Source organism: Ranitomeya imitator, chromosome 2 (assembly GCF_032444005.1).
Source record: "Ranitomeya imitator isolate aRanImi1 chromosome 2, aRanImi1.pri, whole genome shotgun sequence".
NCBI classification, from domain to species: Eukaryota; Metazoa; Chordata; class Amphibia; order Anura; family Dendrobatidae; genus Ranitomeya; species Ranitomeya imitator.
The window spans coordinates 255,772,275-255,793,192 of NC_091283.1; the positions used below are offsets into that span (position 1 = coordinate 255,772,275).

Sequence of the window (20,918 nt, forward strand, 5' to 3'; positions counted from 1 at the left end):
AGTTGCTCCGCAGGACCCCTGGGCACGGAGGAGAGTGCCGGAGGCAGCGAAAGGAGAAGAGCGGTAATGCCGCGCAAGAGACAGTCAGCGCCCGCGGCTGGCGCGAAAATCCAAGATGGCGCCGTGGCAGAGGAGGAGGCAGCCAGAGCCAGCACCGCATACCGCCGGAGGCTTGAGGTAATCGCCCGGCTGGAGCGGTTTGCTCGGACAGAGGAGGGGGGTGCCCTGCTGCTGGGCCCTGAGGGGCCAGATGAGGAGGAAGTCCCGCAGAGACAGGAGAGAGGAGGGGATGACACCCTCAGTGTGGTGGAGGAGCGGCTTTCTCCAGGGAAGAGGCAGGAGATGCAAGAGACAACTAACATGTCACCCACCGCCAGTCCAGTGCAGGCTAAGGACTCTGAGGGTGCGCAGCAATCAAACGGGGGGGAACCTACACTGCAGGACATTTTCTCAGTCGTTATACACTGCAAATCTGCCCTGGCTGCGCTGAACCTAAGGGTAGACGATTTAACAGTTGAAATGAAGTCCCTTAATTCTGCTATGCGTAAAGTGGAGAAAAGAGTGGAGGTGGTGGAGGAGCGTGTGGGCAGTGTGGAAGATCAGACAAATGAACTGTTGAAAAGAGAAAAGAGATACATTCAGCGCATTGCAGAACTGGAATTTAAAACAGATGACCTGGAAAATCGTTCCCGTAGGAACAATCTAAGAATAATTGGGGTGCCGGAGAAGGTGGAGGGGAATAATCCTACGGAATACATTGAGGCATGGCTCAAAAACTCGGTGGGAGGAGCAGACCTTACCAACCACTTTTCCGTGGAAAGGGCCCATAGAGTCCCCACCCGGCCCCTGCCGCCTGGATCCCCCCCTCGAGCTCTGCTGGCAAAAAATTTGGACTATCGGGACCGGGAAACCCTACTAAGGAAGGCCAGGATCAGTGACGGACTGAGCATAGACGGAAATCGGATCTCCATTTATCCGGACTACTCGGCATCGGTGCAGAAACTGAGAATGAGGTTCGGCGAGGTCAAGAGGCGGCTCCGAGACCTGGACCTAAAATATTCGATGTTATACCCGGCTAAGCTCAGGGTGGTGGCGCTGGACCGTGTTCATTTTTTCCAGAACCCGGAGGAGGCTATGCACTGGCTAGATACCAATACTAAGAAAATTGGCGTGGATCGGAGCCGATGAGACTGACGCTGAGACTTCATCACTCATTTGTTTATACCCCCTGATGGTGATTTTTGAACTTGTCTTACAGAATGCACCCAAAAGTTTGAAATAGTGTGCTCGGCGGCGCAAAGAATATTTCATGTTGATAGCGGTGGGAGGGGGAGAGATGGACTGCAAGGGGCTCAGTTCTAGGTTGTATCAAGAGCTCTCAGTTCTCATACAGAGAAAGAAAGTTTGTACTAGTTGAATTCTATTGAGTTTTAGATGGGGAAGTTGGGAAAGGGGGATGGGAGGTGGTGGTGGGGTGTCGGGGGAGACCTGAAGGAGACTGCTCTAACTCATTGTTTTTTTTCTAGAAAATGGGAGGGGACGTTAATATTATAAGCTGGAATGTTAGGGGGTTAGCGGACGCCACTAAGCGCGCGGCAATATTTCAGTATGTTCTGAAACAGAGGCCCTCGGTGATCTGCCTGCAAGAAACCCACCTAGTGGAGGAAAAAGTTGATATATTACAGAAACGGTGGGTGCGCAAGGCGTATCATTCGACGTTCTCTAGTTACGCGAGGGGAGTATCAGTCTTAATTCACACTAATACCCCATTTGAGGAAGTTGAGGTTAAAATTGATACGGATGGTTAATACGTTTTGCTAGTGTGTAAAATCTTTGACTGTTTAATGTGCATAGTATCATTGTATATACCTCCGCCATACTCTGGAAGGAAGATCCAGGACATATTGGAGGCTATAAGAGGTTGGGATGGGATCCCCCTTCTGGTGGTGGGTGATGTAAACAATATAGCAAATGACCACTGGGACAAGAGTAACCACGCATCACAGCGCAGGGACGGTAATGACACTCCCTTTGGTAACTATCTCAGAGAAATTGGTTGGATTGATTTATGGAGGGTCCGCAATGCCAATACATATTCCTATTCCTGTTACTCGACTACATACGGCTCGATGTCAAGAATTGATGTTGCCTTGGGTAACGATAGGATGAACGAACTGTTAAACGGGGTGGAATATAATCCCAGGATTTTATCAGACCATAGCCCAGTTCGGGTCTCTCTAAAGTTGTCAGGTCAGGTTGGTTTGAGGAGGGCGGGTTGGAAAATTCACCCAGTCTGGCTACAAATTTTGGACATGGCAAAGGTGGGAGTAGAGATAGAGGAATTTTTCAAAATTAATGAAGGGAGCGCGGAATGCCATGTAGTGTGGGACACCATGAAAGCTTATTTAAGGGGAATTTTGTTTAGGGATATCTCAAGACATAAGACAAGGACCAAAGAGCGGGATCAGGGCGTTTTAGAGGAGTTGAAAGCAGCAGAGGCGGCATTGGGGGAACATCGTACCGGGGAATCTCAGAGTCGTATGAGGGCTGCTCAGCGGGAGGTCGATCAGTTATTTTTGAAAAAGGCGGAGAGGTTGAGGGCCTTCCAGAGAGAAACTTTCTACTCGGAGGGGGAGAAAGTGGGGCACTTGCTCTCGGTAGTGGCATCCGCGCAAAGAGACTCTTCACATGTTTACTCTATTAAGACGGAGGAGGGAACGTTGGTTACTCAGGGGGAGCAGATCCTGGAAGTGTTCAGGAAATTTTATGGAAAATTATATACGTCCAGTGTGGAGAAGGGATCCGAGGATATGGAGAGGTACTTGGAAGAAATTGATATGCCCCGGTTGAGTAGAGAGGAGTGTGAATTATTGGAGGAACCGATTGGGGAGGAGGAATTGGGGGTGGCTTTGGCAGGTGTTGCGGGGGGTAAGGCCCCGGGAGCGGACGGCATTCCAGCTGAGGTTTATAAGACCTTGAAAGAAACTCTGTTGGCCAGGCTGGTGGGGGTGTACAATAGCTCGCTGGAAAGAGGGGAGTTGCCTTTGTCGATGAGAGAGGCTATAGTGGTGGTTATCCCTAAGGCTGATAAAGATCCACTGATGCCAGAATCCTATAGACCAATTTCACTATTGACTGCCGATATTAAGATTTTGGCAAAAGCCTTGGCAAATAGGTTGAGTAGGGTGATAGACAAATTGGTGCACCCTGACCAGTCAGGCTTCATGCCTAACAAGTCAACGGCAATCAACCTGAGAAGGTTGTTCTTAAATTTACAAATCCCTTCAGATAATGCTGGCAAACGGGTTGTGGCATCTTTGGACGCCCACAAAGCCTTTGACTGTGTGGAGTGGAGTTATCTGTGGACAGTGTTGGAACGTTTGGGGTTTGGACCTAGGTTCATCTCATGGGTGCGGCTGCTGTATTCTTCCCCGGTGGCAAAGGTAAGGGTGAATGGCGTCCTCTCTGAGACTTTCTCTTTGTCTAGGGGGACTAGACAGGGCTGTCCTTTGTCCCCACTGCTTTTTGCCCTGGCGGTGGAACCCCTTGCTGCAAAAATTAGAGGTTCCCGGGAGGTGAGGGGATTTATGTACGGGGATTCGGAAGAGAAGGTAGCGTTATACGCAGATGATATTTTGCTCTTCTTGGAGGATTCGGGGGAGTCCCTGACAGGGGCGGAGGCCATTATTGAAGAATTTGGGAGCTACTCTGGCCTGAGAATCAATTGGGAAAAGTCCAATATGATGTTAGTGGATGGGGATTATGAGAATAGTGCTATGAGGGAATCTCATGCAAAGTTGAGGTTGGTGGATAAATTTAAATATTTGGGGATTCAGATTGCGTTGCCTCTGACGAGTTTTGAGGAACTAAATTTGGCGCCACTATTGCGGAAGATACGTATTAAGGTTCAGGCGTGGAAAAAGTTACACTTATCGGTCATTGGTAGAATAAATCTAATAAAGATGATTGTGATGCCGCAACTTCTCTACGTGCTGCACAACTCCCCTATATGGATATCGCAGAATAGATTTCGGAGGATTAGATCTCTATTTGGCGAGCTGATTTGGGGAGGGAAAAGTCCTAGATTTAAACAGGAAATCCTACAAAGACCAAAGACGGAGGGGGGAGTGGCACTGCCCAACCCATGGTTATATTTTTTGGCTTCACAATGTCAGCATTTTAGGGGATGGGGTGTGGAATCGGGTTGGGAGCGGACACCCTGCAGTCTGAGGAAACTGATTGGGTCAAGGGTACTAGTTGAGGGTTTGGAGGGTGGGCATTTCCGAGAGAAGGGGACTAAATTTTGCACTGTTAGGCTCATCCATAAGGTTTGGGACAAAGTTAAAGGAATTAGGGGTGTGAGGGCACTTACTAGGTTTTCGCCCATATGGAATAATTGTCTCTTGCAGGAGTTTAGACAGATGGAGGGATTCCATGTTTGGAAGGGAGCGGGAATTTCTCGGATAAGCCAAGTTTTGCACCAAGGTAGAATTAAGAATTTTGAAACACTACAGGAGGAATTTCAGCTGCCAAGCTCTGAATTGTACCAATACAACCGCATCTCTCATGCATATCGGGCACAATGTAAGAAGGGGCCTATGGAGATCCAGGTGGATCTAATGCTAGATTTTATCCTCATAGGGGAAGGCACGAAGGGGGTGATCTCAGGAATATATGAATTTCTTCTATTTTCCTTTTTAGAGGGGCACCCTATCAGAGCTAGAGCAAAGTGGGAGGCAGACCTGGGGGTGATTGACGGCGATCAGTGGGACTCAATATTGGAATACGTGCCCAGGATCTCGATGAGTGAGCCTGGGAGGCTGTCACAGCTGTTGGTCATTCATAGGGCTTATAGAACTCCGGACATGTTGTATAAAGCTGGTCTAAGACCTAACTCCGAATGCCCTAGGTGCTCGCAGTCCGAGGCGGGTATCCTCCATATGATGTGGCAGTGCCCCAGGTTATCCTCGTTTTGGATCGTGGTGCTAAATAAAGTGGGACTAACATACAAATGTTCGATACCACGGGATCCTTTGGTATGCATATTGGGTTACGTAGAGGAGATTGTAACTGATAACTCGTACAAAACAGTCATTGCAAGATTGCTGTTTATTGCTCGAAAGTTGATCGCTAAGTTTTGGATAAGGGTAGAGCCACCAACGAGAAGAGATTTCATGACACAAGTGGACTATATCGTGGCATTGGAGAAGAGCATTTATTCTAAAAGAAACAAGATGGACCTTTTCAACAAGTTGTGGAATCCTTGGCTCAAGTCGGCGTGATCTGGAGATTGTTTTCTAGTTTTTTGGGTACTCTGCCCCCGTGGGAGCAGTATTGACATGACACCTTCTTGTTCTTGGTTAAGGATAGACGTTTGGGAGGATCGGAGTGGTTCTTCTTGGGTCTCCGGGGATGGGGGGGAGGGGAGGGGAGGGAAGCTGGTTTGGGATTAAAAAGTTTATTGAAAATGCAGAACATATGTATGTACTGTTTACAGTAATGTAATCTACTTATATTTTTCTTACTGTTTAATAAAAATATTTGATTAAAAAAAAAAAGACTGACACTCCCCTCGCGTACCCAGAGAACGTCGCGTGATACGCCTTGCGCACCCATCGTTTCTGTAACATATCAACTTTTTCCTCCACTAGATGGGTTTCTTGCAGGCAGATCACCGAGGGCCTCTGTTTCAATAAATACTGAAATATTGCCGCGCGTTTAGTGGCATCCGCTAGTCCCCTAACATTCCAGCTTATAATCTTAACATCCCCTCCCATTTCCTAGAAACAAAATAATAAGTTAGAGCAGTCTCCTTCAGGTCTCCCCTGATCCCCCCCACCTCCTCCCCTCCCCCTTCCCCAACTCCCCCATCTGAAACTCAATGGAATTCAACTAAAACAAACTTTCTTTCTCTGTATGAGAACTGAGAGCTCTTGATACAACCTAGAACTAAGCCCTTTGCAGTCCATCTCTCCCCCTCCCACCGCTAACAACATGAAATATTTTTTGCGCCGCCGAGCACACTGTTTTAAACTTTTGGGTGCATTCTGTCTAAAGACACAAATCAAGTTCAAAAATCACAATCAGGGGGTATAGCCAGACGAGTGACGAAATCTCAGCGTCAGTCTCATCAGTTCCGATCCGCGCCAATTTTCTTGGTATTAGTATCCAGCCAGTGCATAGCCTCCTCTGGGTTCTGGAAAAAATGAACACGGTCCAGCGCCACCACCCTGAACTTGGCCGGGTTTAGCATCGAATATTTTAGATCCAAGTCTCGGAGCCGTCGCTTGACTTCCCCGAACTTCATTCTTAGTTTTTGCACCGATGCCGAATAATCCGGATAAATGGAGATCCGATTTCCGTCTATACTCAGGCCGTCACTAATCCTGGCCTTCCTTAGTAGGGTTTCCCGATCCCGATAGTCCAAGATTTTTGCCAGCAGGGCTCGAGGGGGAGATCCAGGCGGCAGGGGTCGTGTGGGGACTCTATGGGCCCTTTCCATGGAGAAGTGGTTAGTAAGGTCTGCTCCTCCCACCGAGTTTTTAAGCCATGCCTCAATGTATTCAGTAGGGTTATTCCCCTCCACCTTCTCCGGCACCCCAATTATTCTTAGATTGTTCCTTCGGGAACGGTTTTCCAGGTCATCTGTTTTAAATTCCAGTTCCGCAATGCGCTGAATGTATCTCTTTTCTCTTTTTAACAGTTCATTTGTCTGATCTTCCACACTGCTCACGCGCTCCTCCACCACCTCCACTCTTTTCTCCACTTTACGCATAGCAGAATTAAGGGACTTCATTTCAACTGTTAAATCGTCCACCCTTAGATTTAGCGCGGCCAGGGCAGATTTGCAGTGTATAACGACTGAGAAAATGTCCTGCAATGTAGGTTCCCCCACGTTTGATTGCTGTGCACCCTCAGAGTCCTTAGCCTGTACTGGGCTGGCAGCAGGTGTCATTATTAGCACCGTGCACCTCCTGCATCCTCCCTGGAGACAGCTGCTCCTCCACCACACTGAGGGAATCTTCCCTTCCTCTCCTCTGCCTCTGCAGGACTTCCTCCTCTTCTGGGCCCTTCAGAGCCCAGCAGCAGGGCACCCCCCTCCTCCGTCCGAGCAAACCGCTCCAGCCGGGCGATTACCTCAAGCCTCCGGCGGTATGCAGTTCTGGCTCTGGCCGCCTCCTCCTCTGCCACGGCGCCATCTTGGATTTTCGCGCCAGCCGGGGGCGCCGACTGTTTTCGGCGCGGCATCGCCGCCCTTCTCTTCTCGCTGCCTCGGTACTCTCCTCCGTGCCCAAGGGTCCTGCGGAACGTCTCCGCCCGGTTTTCGGCGCTCGGCGGCGCCTTCAAAAGGTGAGTATTAAGGAGCGGTGCGGGGAGAGAGATCCGTCGCACGTCCGCTCACATCGCTCGCTAGGCCACGCCCGAGCCGGAAACTTTTGCCGAGGGAAGTGGCCTACTCCACCATCGAGAAGGAGTGCCTTGCCATTGTCTGGGCCCTGTAGCGCTTGCAGCCCTACCTGTACGGTCGCACATTCACCGTGGTGACCGACCACAACCCTCTGCGCTGGCTAAACGCAATGTGCGGAACCAATGGCAGGTTGCTAAGCTGGAGCCTTGCCCTTCAGCAGTATGGCTTCACCATTGAACACAAGACGGGCAGGGAGCATGGAAATGCAGATGGACTGTCCCGCCAGGGGGAACCTGCTGAGGTGCGCATGGAGGCATACCGAGGGGTTCTGCCTCCGTAGCGCAGACCAAAAGGGGGAGTTGTGAGGAAAATGCATAATATAAGTCTGTGTGGTGGGATGGAGGTACTGTAGGAACATTATACTGTGTGTGGGGCAAATAGCGGTACTGTGAGATTATACTATGTGTGGGGGTATAGTGGTACTGTAAGAACATTATACTATGTGTGTGGGGGTAAAAGGGTACTATGAGAACATTATACTGTGTGTGGGGGTATGGCAATACTGTGAGAATATTATACTGTGTGTGGGGGTATGGTGGTACTAGGAGAAGATTATACTGTGTGGTGGGATGGAGGTACTGTAGAAACATTATACTGTGTGTGGGGGTATGGCTGTACTGTGAGAAAATTATACTGTGTGTGGGGGTATGGCGGTACTGTACGAACATTATACTGTGTGTGTGGGGGTATGGCGGTACTGTGAGAAGATTATACCGTGTGTGGGGGTATGGCGGTACTGTATGAACATTATACTGTGTGTGTGAGGGTATGGCGCTACTGTGAGATTATACTGTGTGTGGGGGTATGGCAGTACTGTGAGATTATACTGTGTGTGGGGGTAAGGCGGTGCTATGAGAAGATTATACTGTGTGTGGTGGGATGGAGGTACTGTAGGAACATTATACTGTGTGTAGGGGTATGGCGGTACTATGAGATTATACTGTGTGTGGTGGGATGGAGGTACTGTAGGAACATTATACTATGTGTGTGGGGGTAAAAGGGTACTATGAGACATTATACTATGTCTGTGGGGGTAAAAGGGTACTATGAGCACATTATACTGTGTGTGGGGGTATGGCGGTACTATGAGAACATTATACTGTGTGTGGAAGTATGGCGGCACTATGAGAAAATTATACTGTGTGGTGGGATAATGGTATTGTGGGAACTTTATACTGTGTGTGGGGGTATAGCGGTATTATGAGAAGATTATACTGTGTGTGGGGGTATGGCGGTAGTGTGAAAATACCTTTTTTACGAGTGATCCCAGTACTGTGGAAACATTATACTGTGTGAAACAAATATTATAAAAGTCACCGACAGATGGAGAAGTCCCATCTATGATTAGCTCTAATCCTGCCATCTCCACCGCTCTCATTACACAAGTATAAAACATATAATACTGGTGGATAAAACAAGACTGAGCACAAGACCTTCACCGGCGTCTACACATCATAGGGGAGATCTCCTGACACCTTCTCTCCATCTACCTGATGATCCTGAGGAGCATTGGGATCTTCTTGGTTACAGTCCTGTGGAAGAAGAGGACGGGGACATCTCTCTGGTGTTGTCCTCTTACTGGATAGATCTGGAGGAAACACATACAGGGAGTGAATTCATTCTTTACATACAGATAATTATAGGCCGTGTGTATTTAGTCCTGTCTATTACCTGGAGATGTGAGGGGCTGGGGAACCTCCATTATGACGTTCTTGTACAGATCTCGGTGTCCTTCTAAATACTCCCACTCCTCCATGGAGAAGTAGACAGCGACATCTTGACACCTTATAGGAACCTGACACATACAATGATACCGTCATCCCCCGATCCCTTCATAGTGTTACTGTATAATGTCCCAGCATTCCCAGCAGTGTCACCTCTCCAGTCAGCAGCTCAATCATCTTGTAGATGAGTTCTAGGGTCTTCTGGTCATTGATGTCCTCATGGATCAGGGGGTGAGGTGGAGGCCCCGTGATTGGGCTCAGGGGTCTTCCCCATCCCTCAGACACAGGGTCCTGACAGCGATCACTAGAGGTCTTCTTCACCACTGTGTAATCCTGGTAATGGAGAGACAAATTAATAAATCTCACTACAGACATTTCCAGAGTCCTCACCTCTCCAGTTCTGTCCATCTGTTATTCCATAGATAAGAATGATGTAATGTGACGTCATCAGAATCTCTCACCTCTCCAGTAAGCCGGAAGAGGATCTCTAGGCTGAGGTGTAATATCCTCTCCGCCATCTTGTCTCTGTCCATATCCATCTTTGATGGGTAAATCAGGAAATGTTCTTTTGTAGAAGATCTTCACTGAGAGAATCCGATATTGTAGAGACCTGAATGAGAAGATGAGCCGATGTAACATCATAAGAATCCTGTAATAATACAATTACTGGAGATAATAAGGGAAACATATGAGGAGATTTATTATTTTGCAGTACCGTATATACTCGAGTATAAGCCGACCCGAGTATAAGCCGACCCCCCTAATTTTGCCACAAAAAACTGGGAAAACTTATTGACTCGAGTATAAGCCTAGGGTGGAAATTCAGCATTTACCGGTGAATTTCAAAAATAAAAATAGATCATTATTTCCCCATAGCTGTGCCATATAGTGCTCTGCACCGTTCATATTTCCCCATAGGTGTGAACCATATAGTGCTCTGCACCGTTCATTGTGCCCCCTAGCTGTGCCATATACGGTGCTCTGCACCGTTCATTGTGCCCCATAGCTGTGCTGTGCCATATACGTTGCTCTGCACCGTTCACTGTGCCCCATAGCTGTGCCATATACGGTGCTCTGCACCGTTCACTGTGCCCCATAGCTGTGCTGTGCCATATACGGTGCTCTGCACCGTTCACTGTGCCCCATAGCTGTGCCATATACGGTGCTCTGCACCGTTCACTGTGCCCCATAGCTGTGCTGTGCCATATACGGTGCTCTGCACCGTTCACTGTGCCCCATAGCTGTGCTGTGCCATATACGGTGCTCTGCACCGTTCACTGTGCCCCATAGCTGTGCTGTGCCATATACGGTGCTCTGCACCGTTCACTGTGCCCCATAGCTGTGCTGTGCCATATACGGTGCTCTGCACCGTTCACTGTGCCCCATAGCTGTGCTGTGCCATATACGGTGCTCTGCACCGTTCACTGTGCCCCATAGCTGTGCTGTGCCATATACGGTGCTCTGCACCGTTCACTGTGCCCCATAGCTGTGCTGTGCCATATACGGTGCTCTGCACCGTTCACTGTGCCCCATAGCTGTGCTGTGCCATATACGGTGCTCTGCACCGTTCACTGTGCCCCATAGCTGTGCTGTGCCATATACGGTGCTCTGCACCGTTCACTGTGCCCCATAGCTGTGCTGTGCCATATACGGTGCTCTGCACCGTTCACTGTGCCCCATAGCTGTGCTGTGCCATATACGGTGCTCTGCACCGTTCACTGTGCCCCATAGCTGTGCTGTGCCATATACGGTGCTCTGCACCGTTCACTGTGCCCCATAGCTGTGCTGTGCCATATACGGTGCTCTGCACCGTTCACTGTGCCCCATAGCTGTGCTGTGCCATATACGGTGCTCTGCACCGTTCACTGTGCCCCATAGCTGTGCTGTGCCATATACGGTGCTCTGCACCGTTCACTGTGCCCCATAGCTGTGCTGTGCCATATACGGTGCTCTGCACCGTTCACTGTGCCCCATAGCTGTGCTGTGCCATATACGGTGCTCTGCACCGTTCACTGTGCCCCATAGCTGTGCTGTGCCATATACGGTGCTCTGCACCGTTCACTGTGCCCCATAGCTGTGCTGTGCCATATACGGTGCTCTGCACCGTTCACTGTGCCCCATAGCTGTGCTGTGCCATATACGGTGCTCTGCACCGTTCACTGTGCCCCATAGCTGTGCTGTGCCATATACGGTGCTCTGCACCGTTCACTGTGCCCCATAGCTGTGCTGTGCCATATACGGTGCTCTGCACCGTTCACTGTGCCCCATAGCTGTGCTGTGCCATATACGGTGCTCTGCACCGTTCACTGTACCCCATAGCTGTGCTGTGCCATATACGGTGCTCTGCACCGTTCACTGTGCCCCATAGATGTTCCACATAAATTTGTGCCGCCGCTGCCGCAATAAAGAAAAAAAAACACATACTCACCTCCCTTGATTGCAGCTCCCGGCGTCTCGTTCCGGCGCCTCCATCTTCCCGGCGTCTCTGCTCTGACTGATCAGGCAGAGGGCGCCGCGCACACTGTATGCGTCATCGCGCCCTCTGCCTGAACAGTCAGAGAGCAGAGACGCCGGGAAGATGGAGGCGCCGGCCGGGAAGATGGATCGGCGCCCGGCGGCTGGAACGAGGACAGGTGAATATGCTATACTCACCTAGTCCTGGCGATCCTCGCGCTGTCCCCTCCTGTCTTCGGTGCCGCAGCTTCTTTCTCTATCAGCGGTCACCGGCACCGCTGATTAGAGAAATGAATAAGCGGCTCCGCCCCTAAGGGAGGTGGAGCCGCTTATTCATTTCTGTAATGAGCGGTCCCACGTGACCGCTGAAGAGAGGAAGAAACTGCAGCGCCGAAGCCCGTGGGACGGCAGGGACAGCGCGAGGATCGCTGGGACTAGGTAAGTATACCTCAGCGCCCTCACCCCCTCACCCGCCGACCCCACCACTACCGTGACTCGAGTATAAGCCGAGGGGGGCACTTTCAGCCCAAAAATTTGGGCTGAAAATCTCGGCTTATACTCGAGTATATACGGTATTTAGTTTCCTTCTTTACATCTACTAATAAATCCTATATATTTAGGCCACAGACAACAAGCAGTTTCTTCCTCGGAGTCGGCAGCTGAATACGTTTCTCATAGACTCATCTTCCATAACGCTAATTCTCGTCTCATTTACCGACCCTGGAATCGGCATTAGCAATACTGCAGGAGATATTCATTACACGCGACATGAGAAATAACTACGGTACTTCATGACACCGTAGTCTGTCTATATAAGGATAGCTCTAAAAGGATGACAGCAGAAATATGCCAGAAAAATAACCCCCTGCTATAGATGCATCATTATTATGCTTCATTATTGCTATCATTCTGACAATCGATCTGCTTCATCCTCAGGTATGTCCAGTGGCTGTAATATCATCACCATCACCCATCTTTCCTGATCCCTCCTGCCCTGTATCTGTCTGCTATTCCTGGTATGTCCAGTGGCTGTAATATCATCACCATCACCCATCTTTCCTGATCCCTCCTGCCCTGTATCTGTCTGCTATTCCTGGTATGTCCAGTGGCTGTAATATCATCACCATCACCCATCTTTCCTGATCCCTCCTGCCCTGTATCTGTCTGCTATTCCTGGTATGTCCAGTGGCTGTAATATCATCACCATCACCCATCTTTCCTGATCCCTCCTGCCCTGTGTCCGTCTGCTATTCCTGGTATGTTCAGTGGCTGTAATATCATCACCATCACCCATCTTTCCTGATCCCTCCTGCCCTGTATCTGTCTGCTATTCCTGGTATGTCCAGTGGCTGTAATATCATCACCATCACCCATCTTTCCTGATCCCTCCTGCCCTGTATCTGTCTGCTATTCCTGGTATGTTCAGTGGCTGTAATATCATCACCATCACCCATCTTTCCTGATCCCTCCTGCCCTGTATCTGTCTGCTATTCCTGGTATGTTCAGTGGCTGTAATATCATCACCATCACCCATCTTTCCTGATCCCTCCTGCCCTGTATCTGTCTGCTATTCCTGGTATTTCTTTTCCTTCCTGCATGTTTTCCCACCATAATTCTTTGATGCCAACACACAGTTGGCTTTATCTTTCCATTTGATTCTATTTCCTTTTGCATTTTCCCTTCTGACTTCTAATTTCTCCCCTCCTGTGTCTGTGATTAGCCTCCCTCCTGATCACACGTTGCCTATTTCATGTGCACTTAGCCTGTTATAAATTCAGAGCCGCAGGTCTGTCTCTGTAAGGATGGCTCTAAAAGGATGACAGCAGAAATATGCCAGAAGTGAACAGAAGGTACGACTAACCACTGGTAATAAACGTACTCCATTTCTTTCCCTTTCCACCAGGGCTGTGGAGTCAGTAAGCCACAGTTGCGACTCCGACTCCTGGATTTTATCAGGTTCCGACTCCGGCTCCTTCATAAATGGCCAATTCATAACAATAAATTTACTGTTATAAAATATTAACATTGTGCTTATTCAGTTTCTCACCATCATATAAGTAATCAGACCACTTAGAGCGAAAACTATATTTATTAGAATACAATTAGAATATAGCAAATAACTTTTATAAACTCTTGTAAGTAAATATGCAATAAACACTGTTATGCAGATAATAAGAAGAAATCTATAAATTTGTCCTCAGAAAAAGTATTGCCTCTGTCAGATCCTCCTTCATGGATGCCCTCATCTGATCTAATTATTTTGAGAGCAGAGAACAACCTCTCTACACTAACTTGGGTTGGAGGCAAAGCAGTAACCACTCGGGCAACATCTCTGACAATGTCCGGATACAGAGGAATCGCTTGTTGCACTGTTATTTTTGATGAACGGTCAAATTTCTCAATTTCTTTTAGTGCACATGAAAAATTCTTCTGAAATGTCCTGGCTGTGTTCTTTGATGGGGATGACTCTTCTATGCAGGAACGCTTTGCACGGTCCTTGTGATCCAAATATTTTTCGAAATTAAATTCTTCATCAGTTGATGAGGGTGAAGATGTGGCAGGACGACCAAATTCTTCTTGTTCCTCCTGACTGTTCTGCAACCCTTTCATCCTTACTGCTATTCTTTTCCTTTAGTTAGCTGTTGATCATCTAGAACAGTGTTCCCCAACTCCGGTCCTCAAGAGCCACCAACAGGTCATGTTTTGAGGATTTCCTTAGTATTGCACAGGTCAATGAATGCTTGCCTGTCCAAGTGATGCAATTATCACCTGTGCAATACTGAGGAAATCCTGAAAACATGACCTGTTGGTGGCTCTTGAGGACCGGACTTGGGGAACACTGATCTAGAAGAATCCGATGCATTGGGTCTACATAAACAGCTGCCAAAAGAATGTTATTTTGTAATAGGAGCTCCTCTCTCCGTTTCATTGATGTAGCAATGCCACTTGCAATTAACCCTCCTCTTTGGGACAGGCGAAACATCAGGTTCTTCCACTCCTTTAAGAAAATACCTGGAGTTAACTCCTCTGCTTGTAATTTTTTAGTCTCTGTAAATGGGTGCTCTAGCAATTTTTCCAGCTCAGTCACCTGATTCCACTGACTTTCATTTAGCGTCAGTTGAGGGTTAGCGGTTATGATCTGGTGATTAAGGAGCAACATGCGACTAGCTCTGAGCAGGTAGTAACTATACTGACCGCAGTCCCTAAGCTCAACACAACACTAGAAGTAGCCGTGGGATGCTCCTAACTCTCCCTAGGCACCTCGTCACAGCCTAAGAGCTAACTACCCCTAAAGATAGAAGCAGGAAAACTATCTTGCCTCAGAGAAAATCCCCAAAGGATAGATTAGCCCCCCACATATAATGACTGAGAGGAGAAGGAAATGACATACGTAGTATGAAACAAGATTTAGCACAGGAGGCCACTTCTAGCTAGATAGAAATAGTACAGGACAGAGCACTGTGCGGTCAGTAATAAAACCTAGAAAAAGTCCACCGCAGACGAATGCAAAAATCCCCACACCTAACTAAAGGTGTGGAGGGCAAACTCTGCTGCCCAGAGCTTCCAGCCTAGCTGAATAGATCCATACTGATAAGCTGGACAAATGAGCAAAACATAGAAAGTGCTGAACAACAAAAGTCCACAACAAGTGAACTGCAAAAAGACAAGCAAGGACTTAGCTTTGTTGAACTGGTCAGAGTGTCAGGAAAATCCAAAGAGCAATAACTCCAGGCAGGAACAATTGACAACTGGCATTGAATGAGGGATAAGGCCAGACTAATATAGCCAAGCCAGAAAGACGATCAGTGAAAACAGCTGCTGAAGCTAAATCCAAGAAGCAGCCATACCACTCAAAACCACAGGAGGGAGCCCAAGAGCAGAACTCCCAAAAATGCTACTTACAACCACCGGAGGGAGCCCAAGAGCGGAATTCACAACAGTTAGCCATGTCTACAAGAAAGGTTTTCAGTTCAACCAAGCGCTGAATCATTAAGTACTGCCCCATCGTGTGGCTTGATCAATAATTGCCCCTTTTTCCAGCACGTCTCTTCAAAATTGAGTCAACTTTAGGGGTTCTGGCAACAGTAGGCAATGTTCTCATCTTGCCAATCAGTGCAGCAGCATGTCCTTCTTGCAGACTGTCTCTTATAGCCAGCTGTAGCGTATGCACAACACAGCGCATGTGATGAATGAAAGAACATATTGACACAGTTTCAACAAGATCATCTAAACTATCATGTTGCTGTTCATCTGAAGCAACTTCAGTTTGCTCCTCAGTTACAATACTGTGTTCCTCTATTTCAAACATTTCTGTGTCTGTGGACCCAGAATGTTCTTCTAGCTGCTGGTCACCATCATTACTCTCATTCATTAGCTTAATAGTACTTATCATATTTGAAGCATTGTCAGTTACGACAGAAAAAAACTTGCTCTTTTTTAAGTTCATAGTCTTGCAGAACCTTTTCCACCAAGACCTGGGGAAAATCACTGGTGTGATGAGCTTTGGTGTCTTTTACTGCCAATGTCTTGGTAACTATTTCATTTTTGTCCGTCACAAAAGAACGGCACATCGCTAGCGCGTGCCGAAAATGGCATGCGCTAGCGACGCGCTACAGATAAAATTCACATTGCTGTCAATGGGTGCGCTAACGGACCCATTGCACGGAGTTAATTGCGACATTTTTTTCGCCGTGCAACGCAGTCCATTAGCGTTAACCCATTAACGCAATGTGAACCTAGCCTTATTAAAAGGTATCAACCACTGAGGACTCTCAATTCTAAATATTTTTCTATCTCCAGCAGAACTGCTTATCACTGTTGTTCATAGTTTGATAGAACATATATATTTGAGTAACATTTATAAAATGCATATGAAAGTTCAATTATGAAATATTAATATTTTTTTTAAAGCCGCAGTCGGTACATTTCTACCGACTCCGACCAAAACTAACTCCGACTCCACGGCCCTGCTTTCCGCGATGCACAATAACAAATTGCATTATGTTACCGTGTTAGCCAGAAAGAGGTGTGATGGCATGGGGGTCCTTTGCTGGTGACACTGTTGGGGATTTATTCAAAATTGAAAGCACACTGAACCAGCATGGCTACCACAGCATCTTGCAGCGGCATGCTATTCTATCCGGTTTGCGTTTAGTTGGACCATCATTTATTTTTCAACAGGACAATGACCCCAAACACACCTCCAGGCTGTGTAAGGGCTATTTGACCAAGAAGGAGAGTGATGGGGTGCTACGCCAGATGACCTGGCCTCCACAGTCACCAGACATGAACCCAATCGAGATGGCTTGGAGTGAGCTGGACCGCAGAGTGAAGGCAAAAGGCCCAACAAGTGCTAAGCATCTCTGGGAACTCCTTCAAGATTGTTGGAAGACCATTCCCAGTGACTACCTCTTGAAGCTCATCAAGAGAATGCCAAGAGTGTGCAAAGCAGTCACCAAAGCAAAAGGTGGCTACTTTGAAGAACCTAGAATAGACATAATTTAAGTTGTTTCACACTTTTTTGTTAAGTATGTAATTTCACATGTGTTAATTCATAGTTTTGATGCCTTCAGTGTGAATGTACAATTTTCATAGTCATGAAAATACAGAAAAATCTTTAAATGAGTTGTCCAAACTTTTGTTCTGTACTGTAGATACTTCCAGGGCACCTCGTACATTGTATCATGTACACCACGTTGGAGGATGTACAAGAAAAGGAACCCGTGACCTTATAGTCCTGATTTGTGTTTGTTACACGGACTATATCTGTTGATAATATGTCGGGACAAGTTTTGCATTTTTTATTGTTACAGGGGAGTGTGCCAGTCACTGATGGTGATGAGAGGACACTTCTGACAAGGAGATTCCTTAAGTTACGGGGCTGTTTATAGGAGAGAAGTGGTAGTTCTGGGAAAAGGTCTTTCAATTTGTGGTCTCTGTGGAATATGGGTTGGAGATCAGCACCAATCTTCCTTAGGATGCCCATGTGGGGGTTGTATGTGGCCACAAGAGGTACCCTGTTGTTATCCTCTCTCAGTTCGTAATCCAGGAGGCTGTTTCTTGGGATCCTTGTAGCCCTGTGGATCTGCTCATCTATTACCAGTGGATGGGATCCTTGTTATAGGAATATGTTCCTCAGTGATCGGAGCTGTAGTTCCCTGTTTTTGCTGTCTGAACAGATCCGAATATACCTCAGAGCTTGACTGTAGATGATGGATTTTTTTGTGTGTCTTGGATGAAAGCTGTTCCATCTGAGATAAGACGGACGTCCGGTGGGCTTATGGTAAATTGATGTTTGTATGGCATTGTCCTTGATGTTTATGGTCATGTCCAGAAAATGTATTTGTATTTGGGTCTTTGAAAAGTTGAGGGTGAGCTTGATGGTTGGGTGGTACTTGTTGAAGTTATTGTGGAAGGTGAGTAGATCAGCTTTCGAGCCTGTCCATATTATTAGCAGATCATCAATGTAGCGGAAGAATGCAAGCGTTTAACAGAACAAGGTGACAAAAATTCTTCCTCCAGTTTCGCCATAAATAGGTTAGCATATTGAGGGGACATTTTGCTTCCCATGGAGCGGCCCATACACTGCTGATAAATTGCAGTGTTGGTTCTGTGGCTAGATTGTTCTTTTCAAGGAAATATTTGCATGCAACTACGGCTCTAGAAACATATTTGGCCAGAGTCGGTCACTGACTCCATCACCACCGGCCGTCTAGGTTTCCCGCCACTGAAATCTTCTATCTATAGGGGACATTACCAATCTATGGGGCACACAGGTGACAATATATGGGGCACACAGGTGACATTACTAATCTATGGGGGCACACAGGTGACAATATATGGGGCACACAGGTGACATTACTAATCTATGTGGGCACACAGGTGACAATATATGGGGCACACAGGTGACATTACTAATCTATGGGGGCACACAGGTGACAATATATGGGGCACACAGGTGACATTACTAATCTATGGGGGCACACAGGTGACAATATATGGGGCACACAGGTGACATTACTAATCTATAGGGGCACACAGGTGACACTACTAATCTATGGGGGCACACAGGTGACATTACTAATCTATGGGGGCACACAGGTGAGAGTACTAATATATGGGGGCATACGGGGGACAGTAGTAATAAATGGGGGCACACGGGGGCCATTAGCAATATATGGGGGCACACGGGGGCCAGTAGTAATATATGGGGGCACAGAGGGGCCAGTAGTATTATATGGGGCACACGGGGGCCAGTAGTGATATATGGGGGCACACAGGGGTCAGTAGTAATATAAGGGGGCTCACAGGGGCCAGTAGTAATATATGGGGGTACACAGGGGCCAGTAGTAATATATGGGGGCCAGGGGTGAACCTAGCCTCCCTGCTGGAGAGGGGGGCGGGAAGGAGGGAGGGAGGAGGGCGGGCACTTGACCCTGGAGTTTTATAATAAAAAACAAAACCTAGCAGTGCAAATCCAGTTACCGTATATACTCGAGTATAAGCCGACCCCCCTAATTTTGCCACAAAAAAACTGGGAAAATTTAATGACTCGAGTATAAGCCTAGGGTGGAAAATGCAGCAGCTACCAGTAAATTTCCAAAGTAAAAATAGATACCAATAAAAGTAAAATTAATTGAGACATCAGTAGGTTAAGTGTTTTTGAATATCCATATTGAATCAGGAGCCCCATATAATGCTCCATAAAGTTTGATGGGCCCATAAGATGCTCCATATTAAAATATGCCCCATATAATCCTGCATAAAGGTTAATAATGGCCCCATAAGATGCTTCATAGAGATATTGCCCTATATAGTGCTGCACAAGTGTTATGGCCCCATAAGATGCTCCGTACAAGTCACTGACTAGTGATGGGCAGTCCGACTCTTTTTGGTGATCTGGCTCATTCGGCTCAGCTCACCATAAAGAGTCGGCTCTTTAGGCTCGCGAACCAGCTCTTCTTCAAAATAAAAATCCGTTTTCCACAGTCCTCGCTCCAGGTGTTTCCCTGTACAGTGAGGCCTCATTATACCCCTGTATACGGATCTAGTGAAGCAGTACAGACTGTTTTTTAGCATTGCTATTTCCTCAGATTGTTCGCTCTTATGAACAGGGCCCTGCTACTCGGTTGTAGTCTGATGTATTACTTTCTAATATGTGGCATTTTTTTGTACCTGTCCTTTCTGAATTACTAAGTCCTGTGATGTACTGGCGCTGTATGAGATTATAATTCATAAAAATAAAGGCATGTTACAAGCACTGGTGAAAGTGAAAGAAAAGAAAAATTAGGCTCGGAGCCTGCGTAGCATGACATCCATATACAGATTGGACGCAGTCATCCTGATTCGGAGGCGTCTACATTGACAATTATATGTTTTTTGGATGCGCTGCCACGTACCAGGATGTCTGCAGATTTTTTAACACCCAAAATTCGCAACAAGCTGCGTTTTGGGAGCACATGACAAATCCTGATGCATCTTGATCCTGATGCAGACGCAGGTCCATGCGTCCCTATGTTAAGTATAGAGATGCAATCTAGATCAGGATTGATCCACATCACAACGCACCGTACCAAAGCGCTAGTGTGAACGCAGAGCCACCCGTGCAGTCCCTAACCAGGTGCCCCGATGTTATATACAGGCCCCCAATCCATGTTATTACCATTGTCACACTATAACATAGGGCACAGCAGGCATAGTCTCCATTATGTCTGCATACTGTTCCCATACAGGGTCATCACTTCCCCATACAACACATCCCTTGCTTCCGAGAATGCTCAGTCCCACATAACGGACCCGTGCTAAATAGAGCTCCATGGTAACTCCAGACGTGTAGCCACGAGTCCGTGCGGGTCCCTATGTCTGCGTGTTTTTCAGATGACACAAAGCTGCAACAAGTTGCATTTTTCTGCGTCTGGTAAAATATGGAGACACACGGATCTGTGGGAAACCGGTGACAACTGGATGCACACGCAAGTCCCATCCATCACCATTGAAAGTCAATGGAGACCAAAACGGATCCGTGTGCAGCCATTGTCACACGCAATGCGAAATATGCAGGTGTGAAACCAGCGTAACACTATATAATGATTGGAGCTGTGCTAGATCTCTCCACAGGTTCTGCCTAAATTCACTTTATATTACCCTCAGCAGCAACAAACGACATCATCCATCCTCCTCCCTGTATGTTCCTGTCCTGAATCCTCCTCAGTCCTGACATACTATGCTACCAAACAATCTGCTGAGTCCCTCCATCTACTATATAATCGTCT

The 20,918-nt window shown here is 47.4% G+C and overlaps 1 protein-coding gene across 2 annotated transcripts in view; it reads right to left on the reverse strand.

Annotated features, from left to right (window-relative positions):
- LOC138662963 (zinc finger protein 250-like) overlaps positions 1 to 20,918 on the reverse strand; it is a 72,531-nt gene that overhangs the window by 42,496 nt on the left and 9,117 nt on the right. For both annotated transcript variants that reach the window (XM_069748985.1, XM_069748986.1), the window contains exons 2-5: positions 9,654 to 9,802; positions 9,346 to 9,525; positions 9,140 to 9,263; positions 8,959 to 9,056 (exon numbers count right to left, since the gene is read on the reverse strand). In XM_069748985.1, the coding sequence (XP_069605086.1) occupies positions 8,959 to 9,056; positions 9,140 to 9,263; positions 9,346 to 9,525; positions 9,654 to 9,731 (480 nt within the window). In that variant the 5' untranslated portion in view covers positions 9,732 to 9,802. The remainder of the gene's footprint in view (positions 1 to 8,958; positions 9,057 to 9,139; positions 9,264 to 9,345; positions 9,526 to 9,653; positions 9,803 to 20,918) is intronic.